General features: G+C 36.8%; 1 protein-coding gene across 1 annotated transcript in view; it reads right to left on the bottom strand.

The window, feature by feature from the left end:
• The window catches only part of PCNX2 (pecanex 2), a 348,308-nt gene that overhangs the window by 239,269 nt on the left and 87,210 nt on the right, over positions 1-21,829 (bottom strand). The window contains exons 12-14 of the mRNA XM_036756504.1: positions 21,722-21,754; positions 13,498-13,669; positions 252-362 (exon numbers count right to left, since the gene is read on the bottom strand). Coding sequence (XP_036612399.1) covers positions 252-362; positions 13,498-13,669; positions 21,722-21,754 — 316 coding nt within the window. The remainder of the gene's footprint in view (positions 1-251; positions 363-13,497; positions 13,670-21,721; positions 21,755-21,829) is intronic.

The raw sequence follows: 21,829 nt of genomic DNA, 5'->3' as shown, positions 1-21,829 counted from the left end.
ATTACAAAGAAAACCAATTACATTGATACAGTTGTATACACACACACACACACACATGTATGTAACACACATATATTTCATTGACCCAGGTTAAGAACTCTTGATCTAGGTAAACAAACAAAAAAATTTTGGGAAAGAAGCCACAAAGTAAACCTAACTAACTTAATCTCTCGCTCTATATTTTAGGGTTTATTTTCTTCTCATGAACCTCAGGTTCTCCTTTTAACAGAAAAAGAAACTATATAACTTACCAGAACCACCGAAAAACAGCATGTCGATTTGTTCTAAGAGATAAATGCAGAAAGTGTTGATCTGAGGGAAGAGGCCAAGAAGAGAAATAGCAGGAAAGCAGTATAAGAATACTGAAAAATGAAACAGAACAGAACAAAAAAAAACCATTTACAATACATTTCAATAAACCAATTAATCAATAAACATTTATTAAGCATCTACTACGTTCCAGGCACTGAGCAACTTTACATATCATAAGGAAAGATAAACTAACATTTCAGCATATTTAATGGCAACGTTTTATCAATAGAATCTTTGGGAAAAAAAAAGAATGCCAAGGCATTTCTCCTGGAAATTGCAGGGCCAATTCTCTATCACTATCACTACTCATATGCTGGTTCTGTTTAAATGGGTTTCACAACAGTGATTATGGTACCTCTTAGAAGGGCTGTATCCCTAGGTCTATCTCTGTGAGTATAGCAGCCCTGCTTAGAATGGATTTCCATTTGCTTGTTAGCAAATTGGTGAAAATCTCATTTGGACCCTAACTGTCCATTCTGTTAAGATATTCCACCATTCCCTATCCACCAAAGCTATTGTGGAAGTTGGGCGATGCATGGGAAGTGTTCAGAGTCACTTTTGAATACTGGGAAATCATGCTTATTTTCTGCAATGAAATTGTGGGAGTGGTGCCTTGCTTATACTTTTTTCATCCTCCTGTGCACTGGCTGAAAATAGATCTAGGTTAGATCCCACTACACCGAATGCTAAGGAACTGTCCCAATTCATTTCTCATAGGATATGTTTATTGTATTAAGCCTAGTAATAATATATACGACAAGGGGCCTTTGGCCTGGGGCATGAAACTATTCTTTCTTAGTCACATACCATTTTATGTTGTTACATATGATTTAAATAAGCTCTGACTCGGCTCTGACACTTGATATCTATATTGCCAATCCATCAGCAAGTCAGTTAATCTTTCTTGGCCTCAATTTTCTCCTCTCTAAAATAGGAATACTACCATTTGCTATCTGTGTGGCCTTGGGCATGGCACTTAACCTCTCTGGGTGTCAGTTTCCTTATCTGTAAAACAAAAGAGGCGAACTAGTTAACATATAAGATCCCTTCTGTCTCTACATCTATGACAAGGATATTTGTGGTAAGGACAAGTTTGTATTGAGGACAGCTGGATATTGAAGATAGCTCAGACAAACACAGACAAAAAAGCAGTCTGGTACGTCAGACAGGGAGGCAACCATAAATGAAGTAAGAACTTAGACACAATGAAGAATGGAATCAGAAGACTGAAAATGAGTATCAGAGACAGTAACAAACCATCTCTGTAGGGAAAAAATGGTCTTGCCAGATGTGTGGAAATAGAATTTAATGACACACTATGCTAACAGTCTAATCTGTAAACTGGTAGCACCAGCAGCTAGCCCTTCTGGGGAACATCTAAAAGGATCAAAATCTACTGTCTTTATTTTTAAAGTGTAGAGGTGAAATGAATGGCAAATTGAGACTGTAGCACATCTGGCAGGTTGCAGTTGTGGTGAAAGAAAAGCAATCAGACCGTTATTATGTTAGTAGGGCTATTGGAAAATTGTACTTGAAATTACAGGCATTATTTTGTACTGTTTTTTTTTCAAAAGTAAAAAAATGAAAAAAAAGTCCCTGCTGTTGCTGGCAATGTTCCCTGGAAACAGACATATATTTGTTAGTATACTACTGAGCAGGTCTGCAATTTTCTCTCACTTCTTCCCCATCTTCATTTTCCCTAATAATTACTAGAAATGAAGAAACTTCTGGTAGAGCTCCCATTTCTTTTCAAGCAGCATTTATAAAGGAAACATTGGTAACTTGATTTGTTTCTTTGTTAAGTGTGAAAAATATCATGTTCCTATACTTACAGGTTTGGGACTGAAACACTGTGCAGGATTAACATTCTACAAAAGTAATAACCAAACAAATTTCATCCCATGTGATTAGATATGCCTTGTGTGTTTCTCCAGCCTGTCCTGTCTGGCAATTATCTCCTTGTCTAACTCCTGGGCTGCTCATAAAGCAAAGAGGTCCAGAAAAAAAAAAAAAACAACGACAAACCAAAACTAACAAACTTGAGTAGCACAGGAGACAGATATGAAGAATAAGTAAATATTGTAAAAATTTTAGCAGTGTTAAGAATATGATTTCCACTCCTTTCATACACATATCTGTAAAGGGGCTACATGGAATTTCTCATCCCCCTCAGCATGCTACTTGATTTATTCCCATATTTTTGTATCATTCCAAGTTCTGGGGTAATCCACGAGTATATGTGGATATTCCTTCATTAATTACTAAAATTTCAACATCTTTCTTAATTAATCGACTAGGCATAGAGCTCCCACCCCAGGTTAGAAAACATCTTTTTAAGATGAATTGGAGAAACCTCCCTTCCTACAAGTAGTTGCTTCTATCCATGTTTATCTAGATCTATAAAATCAATCAATCAATCTATCTATCTATCTAACATCTATGTATCTCTATAACTCTAAAATCCACATAATCCAATCTCCTGGAATTAAATGAAAACTAAAGTTGCTATATATATAATTTATTAATAATGAATTTGGTAATAAAATGCATAAATAATTATTTATATTTTATCTGTGAAAAAGATCACAATCTCCTTAAAACATTATTGTAAATTCAGAAGACTTCAATTCTGAAAATACAGTTCCTCCACTCAGTTCAACCATGATATCAAAGTCTATTCTAAAAAATCCTCTTCATAAGGTAAAAATCAAAATAGTTTCATAATAAAAGATGACCCCTCTGTCTTCTCTGTCCTCTCCAGCTTCTCCCTAACCATGACAAGAAAACAGTTTTTCCATTACTCTTAACAGTTTCTCCCTAGACATACTTACCATAAAATTTTCTTTATAATGTTTCTTTATAGAATAAAATGATAGTTCTATTAAGAGAAAAGTCCCCCCCCCCCCAATCCTCTTTCTCTCTGCCTTCACCATAGGCAGAAAGTCGTCTCAGTTTCTCAAAAAACTGCAGACCCCATATGCCAAATCCTAAACAGTTCATTCCATTTGTACCTTAAAACTACAGAAATAGAAATTATAACCTCCTTTGAAACAGGGGTGACAAGGTAATTTCAAAAACATCATTTGATCCTATAGCATCAAGCCCTATGCCACGTGGCAAAATGCTAGATTCTACTGACTTTACTTCTTTACCCCCTCCTTCTCTGCCTTTTTTGTTGACTTCTCAGCCTCTTATAAACACTGTAAGATTGATACTTCTATCTTCCATCAGGTGCAGCCTTTTGACTGAGTCCAAGTTTTACAGAACAAGTCTTTTTATTAAGGGGACTTTTTCTGTGAAATTTGGATTCAGTCATAGGGCTGCACTTGAGGACCTAGAGGGCCACATGTGGCCTCGAGGCTGCAGGTTCCCCACCCCTGTATCTAGTTCTTGCTCCCTCTTCTCTTTTCACACTACATGTTATCTTTTGTCAATATCAATTTGCTTCCACAGTTCACATACACCTCTATTCAGATGAATCCAAAGTTTCAATCTACAATCCTGATCACTCTTCTGAACTCCATTCACACAACTACAATTACCCAGAGGACCTCAAGTTCAATATTCCAAAATGAATGGTCTTTCCCTAAAAGCATACTTCACATTCTGATGTTATGATTTTTGTTGTTGGCATCATCATTAACAGTCTCCCATGTTCAAAATTTTGGTACTATGTTTCACCCTTACACTTTTCACTCAATTATTGAACTCGTTAACTTCCTTTTTTCAATTATCCTTGTGTCCTTATCTTCTTTTCTATTCTCACCACCATCACTTTCATAAAGGACCCACCCCATTGAGACCTTGCTAGACTACTGTGGTAGCCTCCTAATGAACCTTCCTGCCTCCACTCTCTCCCTCATCCAATCAATACATTCTTTATACCTCTGTCAGACTAATTTTCCTTACATATAGAGCTAGTCTTGTCATTGCTCTCCTCAATTGTCAGAGAGAAGTAAAAAACGAAAATCACATGATTATTACGTATTTAAAAGGAAGAGCAAGTTGTATATAATAGATTTGCAGTTTCATGTACAATATTTTTTCTATTCTACTATGTTATGGAAATGTTTTTTATTTTTTAAGTTCTGAACAAAATAACTAAAATTTGTATTAAAACTTAAATACATAAGTAAAGAAAAAGAAACATACTGTAAACTTATATATTAAACTTGAAAGGAAGAAAAGGAAAAAACAAAGTCATGTTGCACAGCAGAATACAAGAGAGGATTCAAAATATATAGCAATAAATTTCCATTTCAAGAAAGCCTGTATATTAAATACTATACATTGTGTTGACAGCTATCTATCTTTTCTTTGCTTCCTTGTAGGTTTTCTTTTGTTCTCTGCTGTACACTTTTTACTTTGTTCTTTTTTCCCCTTCCTAATCCCCATAAATAACTTTTTTAAAAAAAATGATACTCTAGAGTCAACTGAGAAAAGTTCAGCGTCTCTTGCCTGGTATTCAAAGTCTCTATGATCTGATGCCACTTTACCTTTATTTTAGAGTCCATCTAATCTCATCTATTTTATTTATTTGCTTATTTATTTCTTTATTTTATCTTCTTTTTATTTATTTTTGGTCCAGACCTGCACTTTTACTGGTATGGAAAGCTCTCAATGAGGAAAGTCTTTGCCAATACAGATCAGCACCTACTCTGCAACTTATACAGTTGTCTTAGAGAGCTACTTTGGGTCACTGAGAGGCTAAACTATTTTACACAGCCAATAGAAGTGAGACTTAAATCCTGATGCTCCTGACTCTGGGACCAGATCAATATCCAATATGCCATGCTGTCTCTCCTAATCAAAAATCTCCAAAAGTGTTAAACCAGAGTTTGGCTGAAAACTTCACAAGAAGCAGATCCAACTACCGCCAAACAGATTTTGTTACTTTTTTGGAGCGCACTGATTATTAGAAAATGTTTGTTTATTTGTTTGTTTTCCCACTAAACCTAAATCAGCATCTTCTATCCAATTTTCTAAGTTTTGTATCCTGGGGTTAAATCAGAATTAAATCTGATTCCTTTTCCATGTGGTAGTCCTTTAAATTGAGGGTATACTAGCTTCCAGAGCAGGAGATGATGAGTGACAAGGCATGTTGCAAAACGTACACTTGATTATCCTCCCCAATATCAAAATTCTTCCTATAGTGCAGCATCAATCACTAAACACAATAGTTTTGATATGGTATGATGAGGTAGAATCTGATAAAATCTTATTTACCACATTCTGAATATTATTCTTCTCACATTGCAGCCTACTAATAATAATAATGAGCACTTATATAGTGCTTTAAGGTGTGCAAAATGCTTTAAAATTATTATCCCATTTTATCCACATAATAACCCTGGAAAGTAGGTACTACCACTATTCTCATTTTACAGATGAGGAAACTGAGGTAGACAGAAGTTAGATAACTTGACTGTAATTATACTGCCTTTATCTAAGGCAAGATTTGAACTCAGATATTCCTGATTCCAGGACTAGCATTCCATTCATTGGGCCACCTAATCCGCCCCACACTAAGCTCTGCCAAACTGCGATGCTATTTGTCCCATGCCTTTCTACCTCCATGGCTTTGCTCACATTGTTCCCTTTGTTTGAGTGCCCTCCCTCCTCTTCAACTCTTATTCATCGTATTCATCCTCAAAAGCCCAGCTCAGATGCTACCTCTTCCATGAAGGCATCCCTGACACCCTTAGTCAGTAATAACCTTCCCTGATGAAATCTATAAGCTTTGATTAATATTTAATTATTATTATTATTATTAAAAAACTATTAATAATTATACATATGTTCCAGGAACCTTTGCTAGGCAGTAGGAGATAAAAACACAAAATAAGACAATACTTGCCCTCAAGGAGGCTAAATTCTATTGAGAAAACGGAAGTTTCCAATACCAAGGGAGGGACTGAGGATATAATCTTTAAAAACTAGTTTATGAGTACTTACTACACTGATTTTTTAGGTGTTTGTGAGTCTACTGCTGCCTTCCCTTAAATGAGCTTCTAATGGACAGTTCCTCATCACTAGAATTGCTTCCCTCCCTCAACCCCAGGAATCACCACACAGCAGTAAATAGTCTCTGTTTCTATGACCCTTTTCTGAAATGTGAAATACAAATCATCCAGTGGCTACACATTTAGTGTCTACTCAGTACAAAGCATTATCTTAGGTGCTGATGTGATATAGTTAAATGTGTTACAGATCCTACTCTCAAAGAACTTAAAATTGAGTTGGAGTTAGGGGAAAGGAAATGTCTAGCTGATATCTAAGATCCTTCTAACTCTAAAACCTATTATCCTATGGGCGGGTAGATAAATGACTGTGGTATGAGGGAAAGCAAGACGTGAAAACAAGAGATCTAACTAAGGTGGAGCACGATGAGAAATATGAGAAGGAAGATGTCACTTTCATCTTGGGGAAGGTGAGTGAAATCTTCATAGAGGAGGTGGGACATGAATTTGACTTTAAAGAAAAGGAAGCATTTCAAGAAACCAAAATTGAATGACATGGTAGTAGTATTTTAGGCATGAAGGATGGACAATAGAAAAGAGAAAACAGGACAAGAAAGGGGGCCAGAGAAGTCTAGTTTGGTTAGAAAGCAGAGTGTACAAATGGAAGTATCAATCAAACAGCAAGCATTTGAAAGCACCACTAAATGCCAAATACTTTGCTAGTTGCAAGGGATGTAAAGACAAAAGGGAAACAGTCCTTACCTTTCAGTAGTATGAAATATGGCTAAAAGGCAAGTTGGAGACAGATTTTAGGTAGCCTTAAATGCTAAGCTCAGGAATTTTTACTTGATAGACAAAAGGGGAATCACTGAATATTGCTGAGGATAGGAGGGGCATGTTTAGCTTGTTACATGACTTAAGGAGTAACAAGATAGCAGTTGGAATAATCTACAAGCAAAGAGAAAAGTTAGGAGGCCATTATGGTAATCAAGGTGAGAAGAGATGAGGTTCTAGAAAAAGGGTGGCTTCAATGAGAGTTGAGAATACGGGACAGACCAAGAGATATCACATAGTGGGGAATAGCAGAGGTCTTGGCAGCAATTGGATTGTGGGTGACAGGGTGACAAAGAAAGAATTAAAATGCATGAGTTTTGATTTTCCTCTAGGGGCATAGTTTACATTAAGGAAGATCTATGCAGTGCTATGGGAAAGAACTTTGGATTTGGAAGTAGAGAACCTGGGTTTGAATCCTGCCTCTGCTAGTTACTACTGTGGGAATGCCACTTGAGTTCTTTGGACTACAATTTCTTCAGAGAAGAAACTACAAAATCACACAGTTTTATTATACAATCTCTAAGGATCCTTCCATTTCTAAATCTATGATTCTTACTCTACCACCTTGTTATCATAATTAACTCATTTTAAGCCTGCAGCAGTGTAATGGCCCCTGGGGTCCACATGGCTCCCTTCTCTGTTGCTTTAGGGAGTTTATATTAAATAAAAAGTTAGGATTACAATCACAATTGCTTCAAGCCCCCAGTTAGAAAAATTCCAAACATTTAGGCAGAGGTTTGGCACTCTGCCTTAATATACATTTATATTTATCACTAGTTAGTTCCTAGCCTCTTTGTAGTTGAAGCAAAATTCAAGTTATTGAGAATGTTTGGGAAAAGAAGCTGCAGAATATATTATAATGTCTTAATAGACAAGAAGGGAAAGTAGGGGAAAGAAAATCCATCTTTTCAGAACTTCCTGCAGTCCTTGAGAAGCTGGGTACAACTGGTGGCATTAGCCCCAGTGTTTCACTACAAGATGACTGTAGGGCCATTGACCCTTTTGAATCTCCTTGCTCTCTGCCAGAAATAAGTCATCCTTCTCCTTTATCTGACTGCTATTATTGCTTATTCATTCCAGCTCAGATCATGAAGTAAGCTCCCAAATTTCTAGCTCCCCACTTCTTCCTCTCTGCTTTGAGACCCTTGAAATTTCTCCCTGGTTCTGAAATAGCTCTTGCTTTTTTTTAATATGAACTCCTCAGCATATGACCAAATCCCTCCCCCACCAGGAAAGGCTTCCAACTGAACTTAATTGAAATGTCTTTGATGGATTTCAGAAGGAGGCCAGGCCTCATTGACACCTAGTTGTTTCTGATGGATTATATTAAGAAGTGTTCACAAAGGCAATTACTTTTGAATGAGGGTACAATCAGTGGAAGGGGCAGCTTAGATGGTTCAATGGATAGTACACCAGGCTTGGAATCAGAAAGATTCATCTTCATGAGTTCAAGTCCAGCCTCAGATAATTACTAGCTGTGTCACCCTGGGCAAGTTACATTTACCCTGTTTACCTCAGTTTCCTCATGTATAAAATGAGCTGGAGAAGAAAATGGCAAACTACTTCAGTATCATTGCCAAGAAAACCACAAATGGGGTCATGAAAAGTCAGACATGACTGAAAAACAACAAAACCAATGCATCCTTCCACTACTTTTGCTCGTCACCTGATGGTAGCCTGAAAATACTGGCATCTCCTTTAAAAACACAGAAGTGTCAAGGAATAAAAGATAATAGTGACAATTATAATTGATAAAAATCAAGAAGACCATTGTATATCCCAAATATATGAAATCTGACATTAGCAAGGGGTAAACTATTCATATGCCAGCAGGAAAGCCAGAGACATATCTGATTTTAAGCAAAATTCCAGTTAGCTTTTAAGACATTCAATAAAAATAACAGAGTTATAAACAAGCTTAAGCTCAGTTCATTCAAACTCAGAGAGAAAAAAAAAAACAAGCTTGCTTCAAACATAATGCACCATCTGGCTTATGTCTGATACAAATCAGCAGAGACGCAAAGAACTAAAGTGAGGCAACTGATAGCACCACCATGACCAGTATTGTTGATACTCACAGGAATCATCTAGGATTTCAATGTCATAAAGAACCTTTGGGATCGTCCAGATCATTTTACACTTGGGAAAACTGAGGTCCAAAGGAACTAAGTGATTTGGCCAATGTCACACTGCTCAGTTAGTAATAGCAGATCAGTTCCAGGTCTTCTGAAATCTAGGCCTGCGTTCTTTTTAATAAACCATGTGTTCCCTTTCATCTATGTACTATCAAACAAAATAATATATGTAAAATACTTCATAACCCTCAAAGTGCTCTATAAATGTTAGCTATTATTATTATAAGCAAATCTTTTAAATGATGTGTTTTATACATTCTTTTTCTTCTACTCTCTTTCCTCTCCTGCTCAATTTTACACTTCCTTCCTTCCTGCCTATTTCTTAGACCTGCCAGGGATGGCCATGGGAATGGACCCTCAGATTATTTGAATTATGTCCTGATCTTCAGTTAGATATCTTTGAAAGCTCCTGTAGTTCATTAGACTGCATACAATCTAAGGATAAAAATGTTTCAAAATGAGAAACTTCCCAATTTCCCATTTTCTACAATAATTTCATTTATATGCAAATATAGAGTGAGATTCAGGACAAATACATCGCCAAACACATAGTAAGTAAAAAGTTAACTGTGTACAGACTAGAAAGAAAACTACATGGAAAATAATCAAGAAAAGCCTTTCATAAAATTTAAAGGACAGTATGAGTATCTTATGATTGTGGTGGACAGCAATACAAATTTACATTTCAATTTTTACATGATTATTTTATAATTAAGTTTAATAGCCTTCCTGAATTTTATTCTATAATATAACTTGCTATTTCCTGGTAAAGCCATGGGGGCAAATTAATCAGCTTGCTGATGAAATGAATCAGTGGTCAAGAAAGGATCAGATCTCAAGTATCTTGGTCCCAGATCATAACGCAAGCCTCAAAATGAATGTCTGCTTTTCTAAGGAAAGAGTCTACATTCGGATTACTGTTTAACTTGTCTTTTCCCATGTAGTTGAAGTAATGTTAAAAACATACAGCCCATCTCTTTCCTGTCTCTCCTGTTCACAATCCACCCCCCCCCAAAACCTTTTCCAGGTAAGCCTACTGATGGCTATTGTTCTTCCTCCCCTTTCTTCCCACCCCCCTCCCCACCCCATTTATCTTTATCCTAGAAGTCATTGAGTCTCCTTACTGGATTTTTTAACTGCCACTTTTTTTACTGGTTGACTTTGACATTCAAACAAGAGTAAAGCAAAACATTTTAAGAGTGAAAAAACAATTTCCAATGAAAACTATGAAAACTACTAAGGAGAATGCTGCATCTCTTACTATCGTTCTCATCATATCAAATCCCTTGCTATTTCTTCTTCCTGACAGGTTGAGTTGAGGAGAAATAAAATGAATATGTAGTCTATGCTGGACCAGTGATTTCTCCTCAGAGAACAACCCTGAGCTTATACAACATACATTAAGGTTCAGGATTTCAAAGCTCAAAGCTCAATCATATAGCTCATGTTACTGTTAAGGTTTGATACTACTGTAAGTTCTGATACCAAAATGTTGTTGAATTTGTTCAAATTTTTTTCAAAGAGGTGAATGACAGTGATGAGGGAGAATTTATTGGAGAGGAACTAGCTATAAATTCAATTTATCTAAAGTAACTTTTCTCCAAAGACAGCATCCAAAGGATTTATAAGATCAAGAGCTGGAAGGGACCTTAGAGGTCATCTAATATAACCTCTCATTTTGCAGACAAGGAAACAAACATCAAAAGGAGGACAGGACTTGGATCACAGGATTTCAATCTGGAAGAGAAGCGACTTGCTCAAGGTCACACAGTTAAATCAGCAGCAAAGTCAAGATTGGAACATATGCCTCCTGACTGCAAAGCTAGTACTTTTTCTATCACGCCTCACCAAATATCAGTTACTTAGTGTTAAATTACCAAAATGTTGTGTTCCAAAAGTTCATTTAAATGCTGGTTGCTTGTAATCTGGAACACTTCTACCCCAGAAATACCCAAAGAAATAACATGAGCAATGGTGACTCTAGTCTAAAAGGATGCCCAAGCTAGTTTACAAAAATTGAAACTATAATGTGACACAATAATAAGGACGAGAATTCTTGGTCCCACGATAAAAAGGCCAATGTGGTTCAGGATGAGAAAAGATGGAGAAGGTTTCATTTCCCTTTTCTGACATGGAGAAAGCTCTAGAAAATTCAAATCAGGCAACATTTTATCATTCAACAAAAATATATTGAGCATCTAGTATGAGCAAAGCACCACAGAGACTACGGTGATAGATACAACACAGTCTCTGCTCTCGAAATAATTTACAAACTAGCAGGGGAGATAATACATGTAATGCAAAAAAATGTAAAGTGGTTTGTTTGGGGATTGTTCCAGTGTTCATCTGGCCAGGACACTGCTACAGTCAGAGTAGAACATAACAATGTCACTGCTGAGTTTCTCTCCCTGCCCTCCCCCACTTTTTCTTCTAGCTCTGTTGATACCAGGCTGGAAAGTTTTCCCAGGAATGCTACAGTACAAATCTATGTTCCCTCTACACTTCTGCTCATTGCTTGGGGCATATGAGAGCAAGGCTCTATCTACAATGGATTGCTCAAGGTCAAGTACCAGGTCACTAACAAGACTTGGATGCACGACCTAGTGGTCCAGTACCTCCTAGGAATAGGACTGAGATTTGAATTCTATGAAAAGGCTCTCTTGTATAAGAAATGGCATTAAAGTGACCACCTTGACTTGGGCAAGCCAGTCTTGAATAGTATCAAATAGCTCCTTCAGATCTGCTCCATCAGGGCTTTGTCATTTCAGGTGGCTCTTGGCTTGGGACCCAGAAGGTGCTACCATAGTTAATGTTGCCACAGTGGCCAAATGCATCATCACTTGCTTTTCAAAACTTTATTTTCCTTTACCTCTTTACGCACAGCTTCTCTAAACCTCATCCTTTTCATGCTGAGAATGGATAAAGGGAAGATGTGCCAACAATCTCTAATTAAAAGAACTCAACTGCTAAAAGAGGAGAGGAAAAAGGTGTAGGAATGAAAGATAGCAATAATGCACTTCCCCTCAGCAGCACTCCAAACAATAAGGCTGGAGAAAGCAGAATGACCAGAAGCCATCAGTATGCCTACCTTTCTCTCCCCTTCCCTTCCAAAGTCCTGTGTCTCTTTAGACTGTACTACTGTGGTTCTGGAGGGAAATCTACTCCCATGCCTGTTCTTTTGTCCTTTTACAACATCTTATTTGATGCAATACAGAGAGATGCCCCAAGAGGAGGAGTGCTTCAGTAATAGCTATAAGTCACAATGCCCTCCTTTTGCCTCAGCCCTGACTTTTCAATTTCAGCAAGTGGTGAGATGTGGTTTATCGTGGCCTCTGGGTCAGTCTTCAAGACTGGCCAGTGGGAAATTCCTCTTCAAACTCCAAGTTTAAGTTTTCGTTTTTACCAACCACTCTCAGAACAATGAAACCCTAGTGGTAAGGTGCAAGAGCTTAGCGTGTCCAGCCTCTTGTAAGCTGGAGACCACTGCATATAATCAGAGATATAGAAGGCAGACATGCCAATAAACAAGCATTTAAATACAAGAATTAAGAAAGCATCTACATGATGTACAAGACAAGGTGCAAGTTTATGTTCCTCCCTGTCTTCAAACATTTCTCATTCATTTGGAAGAACAAAAAGTCAAGAATATCAAAGGAGATGATGAAAAAATGTAAAGGGAGGAGGTTTAGCAGTACCAGATCTTAAACTACATTATACAGCAGCAATTATCAAAACCATTTGATACTGGCTAAGAAATAGAAAGGTAGATCAATGGAATAGAGTAGACATACAATTTACAGCAGCAAATAAACATTATAACCTTATGTTTGACAAATGTAAAGACTTAAAATTTTGGGATAAGAAATCATTGTTTGGTAAAAATTGTTGGGAAAACTAGAAATCAGCATGGCAAAAACTGGGCATAGACCAGTATCTTACACCATTTACTAAGATAAGATCAAAATGGATACATGACCTAGATATAAAGAGATATTACAAGAAAATTAGAAGAACAGACTTATGGATATGTGAACAATTTACAGATGAAGAAGAGACAGAAAAGTTGGCTATAAGATGGGTAATTTCAATTACATTAATTAAAAAGTTTTTGTATAAATAAAACATATGTAGCCAAGATCAGAATGAAAGCAGAAAATTGGGGGAAAATTATAGGCAGTTTCTCAGAATATCTTTTCAATCAAAAGCTTTAAAAGGAAGTCCATTATCTGCATTGCCACAAGCCATAAACAACTTACCTATTAAATGATCTCTGGCTGATTGAAGGGACCCTGATGAGAAGAACCTCAAGCCATACACAGTGTAACTGGGAGGGTGCCTGGCCTTGGCCGCAATGTCAAGAAGCAAAATAAGTCCACAAAGAACACAAAAGTAGATGGGTCTGCTATATGTAATTATTTGGTTGTGTCCCTAGAAAATAAATACAAAACTTCTGAAGAGAAAACACAATGTCGATTGTGTTGACATAACAAGTCTACAGAATGAATGAACAAGTTAGAAAACACATAAAGCAAATTGCAGGACACATCCCAAAACTTAATGGAATACACTGGGTATTCTGTTGAATTTGGAGTTTCAACAATGACATGCTTCTCTTTATTGAGCCTAAGGTAATCAGTCCTGAAAATTTAATTACCCTCCATGGAGAAAATCTAGATCTAACATCACTTTCCCCGTGACAAAACATGATTTTTTATTGCTCATCTTAAGTGCAAAAATTATTTAAGTCATCATTTGCTCTGTGTTTTCACTTTGGTTCCATCCTTAATAAGATATGAAATTGTAAAGCTGTAGGTTTCAAATGCCTGGCATTTCATGAAGATAGGCACTGCTACAGATTAAACAGCTAAACGAAGTGAGTATGATCTAATGCAGCAATGACGACCAGCTATTTATCAAGCACTTCTCCGAGGAATGCTAAATGCTTGTCAGACATCAGCTCCTGAACTTTCACAACATGGTTATTGGAAAGGAGAAGCAATTAGTCATATTGCCCTTAAATAGATAGAAAAATCAAGACCCAGATGTGAAATTAATTTCCCAAGGTCAATGAGCAAGTTGATGGCAGAACCAAGAAAAGAAACCAAGTCTCACCAGCCAGTGAATTAAAGTACCAACAAAGATTGGTTTAAGGAGCATCCCAAAAGTCACTAATAGTTAAAAGAAACACTCTTCTGGCAGTGTGCTCAAGGACAAATAGGTTATATTATATTCTTGTAATTCATTGGGATGATTTGAGAATGATTAGTCAAGATGATAGCAATATGACCTCAGATCTGATCTTTTTAAAGTCACTGCTTTGGTCCTGTTGCATTTAGGAAATGTAATTTAAATGACTACTCTCTCTGAAATGAAAATGCTTTTATTTTGAGACTACCTTTTAATATGAGGAAAAAGAAACATTGTCAAAATGAGTTGGATGCTTGTGGATGTTTTTGGCCCTATGCCTGCCCAAAACTTATTAGCACGCTCTGAAATTTCATTTTTGATCCAACCAAGTCCACATTATTAGGCATGTAAATACTTCTTTTGCATCTCAAAATCATAGTACTGAAATGTTATTAATATAAACACAGTTTTTATCCAAGTATAAAAAAGTTTCTTAGTGTATGCAAATATATTCGTTATCAAGTTCTCTATGCCATCAGTTGTATTCAGAAAATGCAGTTTAAATGTCCATCGTGTGGTGGGGGAAAATCTTGTTCTGAGGCTCTTTTAATATGATGGAAAAATATACTGTCCTTAGGGGTTGTAAATTTTTGGCATTGGGCCAGGCTGAGACTTCTGCTATATTAGCACTAATCTGAAATTTCTTTTTTAAATCCAACCAGGGCAAAGATTACTGAGCATGGGGATGCATTTCAAATTTATGAAATAAAAATTCAAGACTCAATTACCTAGCACAGTACCTCATTATCCTGTTCATTTTTAACTTCATTCTCCCATATTGCATTGTATCCCCAAATCATCATAAATCCATTCCTAATACATGAGCATCACAAAAGGTACTTTACTTTTCTTCAATCCCCAAGAATACAAACTAATAAAATTTCTCGGTTGTCTAGTTACATTCTTCATATGTGTATGAATCACAAAAACCCTAGGGTTTGGTTTTCATTTTTCAATAGAATTTTATGAATTCCCATGGAATGAGAGGCCTATCATGACATCTGGAAATGCATTGGAATATTTCCTTTATGCTTTTAAAACTTCTTTAATATCTGTCTTTGTTCAATAACTTGCAATGTAACAAAACTTTTCATCAAAATGCATCAGACACAGGGTAGACCTCTCTCGGGAAACTTCTGGAAGGTCATGGACAAGAGTGACACCGAATGGGCCAACAGGGATAGGTTTCAATCTGCACCCTTGGAGGGAATTCTCAAATCGATGAGATACAGTTCCATTTCTGTATATGAGTCCTTAAGTATCCCAATTTTCCATCATACCACCCTACATATTGGATTTTAAAATCAACATCTTGTTCACAATGCAGCAAAAAATATTGGTTGGGAGTTTTATCAATAGGAAATTCCCTACACACCTGTGAGGAATAGTAGTCTATGCAGGGCAAGTTTTAGAGCAGGCTGATAAATTATTCTATTGTCTGTGTACCTTCAGCTGGTGGAAAACTATGTTTTATTTTCAAGACTGGAATAAAATAACAACTTCTGACTGAATCCTCTCAGAGCCAAGGTGGTCTCATCTTTCTTGGTAACTTTCATGAGTCAGGTTGAGGTTGAGTGAGTTGTATATGACCATCGTGCATCATGTTGGTAAAACTGTTCTCCCCTCTCCTTGGCCAACCCCCTCCCCAGCCCCAGGCCTGAAACCAATACTAAGCTTTGCCAAGAAGATTCTTGGCAGGGAAGAAGGTCCCTGAGTTTGGAAAGCTTGCGGCATATCAGAAACACAATCTCCTTTCCATCACCATATTTGCCTTGTCACTGACACTCAGTTGCTGGCTTGGGACTATGTTCAGGTTATGGGACATTTTAACCTATTGCCAACACATCTGTGATCTGGGACTTTCCTCTGGATTATCCACTTTTATGCTTTCTATACTTTCTCCTAGTCTATATGAGCACTTAATTTCCTTTGTGTTTGATGAGTCACTTTTATTGTTTGCGTGCTCTGTTCACGAGGCTTGATTTCCCCTGAGTGGTAAGGACTGAGGGGAAAGAGATGGAATGGGAATAAGAGGGACTTGAGACTTCACTGGTATAAGGAGCTCCCATTGAGTACCTTCTTCTGCAGATGACATTGTCTCTGCAACTCAGAGAGGAAACGAACATGGGGTATCAATGTTTTTGACTGTATTCAAGAACAACCCCTGCCTCTGTAAGTCCCAATAGGCATTACATTGTGTGTACACAAGTGTGCCACAGCCAACTGTAGAGAAAATATGAGTAGAGAAAAGGAGACATGAAAATCTTGTGTCACTTAAGAATTAATTGTATCAGAAAGCATCAGGTATCCTCAAATGATTCACTTTCACTATCATTATGAAGACTGTTTTTAGCCTAGGAATAGTTCTTATTTGTAAGGCACTTTACAATGCCAAAAGTAATTTCCTCACAATAACTCCTAACACACAAAATCTAAATAATGGTATTTTAATTATACGAATGAGCAAACTGGGCTCAGGAGGGAAAAAAAATATTTGGACTAAAGTCACGAAGCCAGTTACTGGCAGAGCTTGGATAAGGAACAAGCTGGGGCATGAATGGAAGAAGGTATCTATGAGAGCAAGTAGGTACAAAATCATACCATTTGAACATTGGGTGAATGTGGTGCAGTGACAACAGGGTTGGTTTCATAGCCAGAGGACCTGACCTCTAGTTCAGTTAGGTAGCACAATAAGTAGAATGCTGGAACTGGAGTCAGGAAGACTTGAGTTTAAATCCAGCTTCAGGCACTCATTGGCTGTGACACTGAGCAAGTCACTTAACCACTCTCAGCTTCGGTTTCGTCATCTGTAAAATGGGGATAATACTAGCATCTAACTCTCAGAACTATTGTGAGAATAAAATAACAATGTTTTCAAAGTGCTTCGCAAACTTGAATGCAGTACATGAATGTTAGCTATTATTATTACTGCTATTCACGTGACCTTGGCTGCCTGACTTCATTTCTCTGCTATTGATCTGCCTTGATCAAACTAGGTCAACTCTGAGGTTCCTTCCAGCTCTGAATCTATGATTTTATTAAATAACACTTTAGAAAAGAAAATATATAAGCTACCGCTGAAACAACCAGATGATTTCTAAAGGGAGACCACCTAGCTCTAAGTGTTCCTTTTTTCCTAGGATGGAGAGATCCATTGCATCACACTTTGTAGCAGGGGTCCTAATGATTCAGAGCCTTTGAGACAAATGCATAGAATTGGCAGATGATCTGCTTTTCTGGGTTGATCATAAGAAAGTAAAAAAAAAAAGATAATTTTCTGGTTATTAGATTTGGGAAAAGGTACATTTTGGGTTATCATGTGTGACCTAACTGTTAACATTCAAATAACTTTCAAGGTAATTTTTTTTTAAAATCAGGTAGAAAATGACAAGACTGGAAGGAATTTGTATTTTATCTGATTCACATTTACTGAATTTCTCCACTACATGCTAGAAGTTGCAGCTAAATAGAGCAAAATAGAAATACAAAATTTGACCTCTACCCTCTAGGAATTTACAATGTAGACAAGCAAGACAGACCAGATCTATGCATTTAGATTTACAGGACTTCTTTATTTGAAGTATGTAGGAGGGAGCTCACATACTTTTTCCTCTCTGGGTTATTATTAGTTGCCCATGTGGATTAGGTCAATTGTACTTTGATTAGAGACACTAGTGTAAGACTATTTATGATTAAGAATGTAGTAGAACTATCTATATTGGCCATTAGCATTGGGCCATGCTTGGATTTCTACATTAAAACTCTGAGTTCCTTTGTGTGGTGGCAAAGAATTGGAAATTGAGGGGATACCCATCAATTGGGGAATGGTTGAACAAGTTATGGTCTATGATTATGATGGAATACTATTGTGCTATAAATAGTGATGAGCAGAATGCTTCAGAAAAACTTGGGAAGACTTATATGAACTGATGAAAAGTGAAGTAAGCAGAACTAGGAAAACATTATACACAGTAACAGCAATATTGTACAGTGATCGACTATGACTGGCTTAACTAATCTTAGCAAGACAAAAATCCAAGACAATTCTAAAGGATCTATGATGAAAAATGCTATCCTCCTCCAGAGGAAAAACTGATGGAATCTGAATGCAGATTGAAATATGCTGTTTTTAAACTTTCTCTATTTTTCTTGTTTCTTTTTGTCTGTTTTCTTTTACAACATGACTAATAACCTTTTGCATGACTGAACAGATACAATATTTATCAAATTGCTAGCCTTCTCAATGAAGACGGAGGGAATTTGGAACTCAAAATTATAAAAAAAAATTAACTTTTTTACATGTAATTGGAAAAATCCATTAAAATTAAACAACAATAACAAGAAAAAAAACTGAGCTCTTAGCCTGATTTCCTATCACTCTGGAATGTCTTCAGTTTAATTTTTTTTGCTTTTGTTTAGTCCTAAGCCTATTAGCATGTCTCTAACTGATTCTAAGTTTAATGCAGAAAAGTCTGGAATATAATGAATAGTCCACCATAAATTCATCTTATTGTCCTTTTGTTCTCTGTTTTTAAGATTTTGTTCATCTGTTGCCAACTAGCTTCCTGAAAAGAAGCAGTGAGGGAAAAAATTGATCATCCAAAAGAAAATAAAGGCTTATCTCAACTCGTTCCCATGCAATTAAGCAGTGTCAGAAGAGGAAAAAAAAAACAAAATAAAAAGTCAAACCAGGTTCATTTTACATGCCACGTGAGAGAAGAGGGACCAGTGTAGCATACTGAATGGGACAGAGGTGGGGAGGTTGGGGTTTGAATCCTGCCTTGGAACCTTAGTAGCTGAGTGGACTCAGTGACTTCTGAGGTCCAGTCTAGCTCTAAATATGTCATCCTATTAATCAAGAGGACCATGGTTTTGTCCCAGCTCCTCCTGTAATTTAACTTGGGTCACTTGAATACTCACTGTCTTAGTTTCAGCAGAGACAGTAGATTCTGCCTTCTAACGTCTGCCCATTAGTTTAATGCGAACTGATCAGTTTACCTTTATAATATTCTCACTTTCTCAGATTATAAAAAGGAAATACCTTTCATGGAACTACCATTTCCTGGCAAGAAGGAACTAGCAACTCAGGTCACCGATTAATCAATCTTCTGAGAACTAAGCACAAAGCAAATTAACTACTCTGCTCAAAAGTGTATCGTGTTAGATATGCAAGATGGCATGTCAAGGAGGGCTTTATTTCTTTCCTTCTGTGCATCAACTTACACAAAAAGGGCAATAGTAGCCTACAGTTATTTAAGACTGCGTGTAATTAACTCCATCTCATGATCTTAAAGGAGTAGTCACAGAAGCAGGTATGTTACAGACTTATCGAGGAGAGTTGTGTACACTAGTTATTCATTTACACCAATACTTTCTTTGATGTAATAAACCATTGCTATTAGAATCATTATGCTGAGTGTACATCCCCCCAACCCTTTTTTCTCAGATGTGGGGAAATATGGATATGGAACCTTGTATGTAATACTCGGCTTGGCTGGTGAGCCAGTTTTGTTGAAACAATTTTTTTCTCCTTTTTCTTTTCAATGTTCATTGTGTTAAGGGATGATTCTCTGGGTAGGGGATGGGAGAGACATATTGGAAAATGAAAGTTATATTTAAAAAGATATAAATAAAATTTTAAAAGGATTCAAAAATAATTTTAAGAAATAAGTAGTGCATTCAGGAAATGTGTGTTTGTTGCTAAATCATTATTTCATATATTAAACCCCTTCCCTCAAGTCATCCCTAGAGGTGACACTAACTCCAGTGTGATCTTTCAAGAAATGAGAATTCATTGAGGCAGGATAATGGATAATTTGGGACTTACAGTTGGCTTGAGTGATGAATTTCAGAATTGCATATCTCTACCCATTTCTACCTCACCCAGATTTCTGCTGATAATCACAACAATCCATTCTTAAGACCCTAATTATGCTTCTCCTGCTTGTCTTGACATTCAGTCTCTAGGATAAAAGGAGTTGTATTATATGTAAACCAATTACAGAGAGCAGACGAATTTAACACGAAGGAAACATATGTCATGTGATCATCCAATCATGTGCTTTCCTTAATTACAATGAGAGAAACATTACTTACAGCATATTTAAAATCAATTCCAAATCCTAGTGATGAATTTTAAAACCAGAATGGAGAGTGGATCATACTTTAATTTAGGATGGTTAATTCATCTGCTCATGGGAAAGCAAGATAACAAAGGGGAGAAAAAGGTGGTTTAAATAGTGGAGGTTTTGAACTGCCTATCTGCCTGGCTCAAAGGCATTTGGACAGTGAGCTAGCTGGGTTGGAAATATGACAGGCTATATTCCATAGTATATACCATAGGGTGTCTGATAAAAACAAAAAAGCCAACATAATTAAAGGAAACAATTTCAGCTTAAAGAGACTAGCACAGTTTTGGTTCCATGTGATTGAGCTTAGATAGCTCCATTATCTTCCATAAAATGGGCACAGTATTAAGTACCTCAGGATTATTGTGAGGATCAAATGAGACAAACTTGAAAGTGCTGGGAAAACTGCAAAATGCAGGTCACTGTTATCTTTATTGATTTGTTATGATTAATATTATGTAGTCATGTTATTACATGTATTTGTATAGGAATTGATAGTGCTATACAATAATTATAATATGCTATATATAATATCCAAACATAATATCAAATAATTACTAGGCTAAAAATGCAACAATGGGCTCAAAAGTAGGTAATAAGAAGGGGGAGACCCATGTAAATTTGGACTGGCATTTTCTGTTTCTATAACAGACAGAAGATACTATCTTCTCCCCAGATAATTTGCCCTACGGTGGCACCAAGAAATAGTGATGTGAAGCCCAGGAAGGCTTTTATAAGCTCATCTTTCTCCATGTGCAGGACTCTCACTGGCCTCATAGACATGTTTACAGTATGGAGAACCTTCTGCTAGAGGAGGTATGGGAATATGAATGAATCTTCCTTTGCCCCTGAGTCATTGTCACTCTCACTTGGGCAAGCAGGAAAATATGGGAAGCTAATTTGGGCAGTTAAATGTGAAGGAGGCAGAATCAAGTTGCATCCACACATCTATCCATCCACTTTCCAAAGGAACAAAGTTTTGTATACAGTAGATTCAGCAAATGTTTGTTGAATGACTAGAAGGGGCTGATCATTTCCCAGGGGACTCCAATTGACATCACCAATGCCTTTTGACATAATCACATTCTACAATGTGAATATTTTGGGGTTTTGTCCTCAGTACAAATGGACAAGATAAATTACTTGCCTGCGTTTTGACACTTACATGTATCGGTGAGGCTGGGTCAGGCTGAACACTCTAAAACACAAATCAGAAGTGTCAGTGAGATCATTTGATGTTTTAAATTACATACATGCACAAGTACATTGGCCT

Source organism: Trichosurus vulpecula, chromosome 4 (genome assembly GCF_011100635.1).
Source record: "Trichosurus vulpecula isolate mTriVul1 chromosome 4, mTriVul1.pri, whole genome shotgun sequence".
Lineage (NCBI taxonomy): Eukaryota > Metazoa > Chordata > Mammalia > Diprotodontia > Phalangeridae > Trichosurus > Trichosurus vulpecula.
The sequence above is the reverse complement of the archived record's forward strand: the minus strand, read 5'-3'. Positions and strand labels throughout refer to the sequence as shown.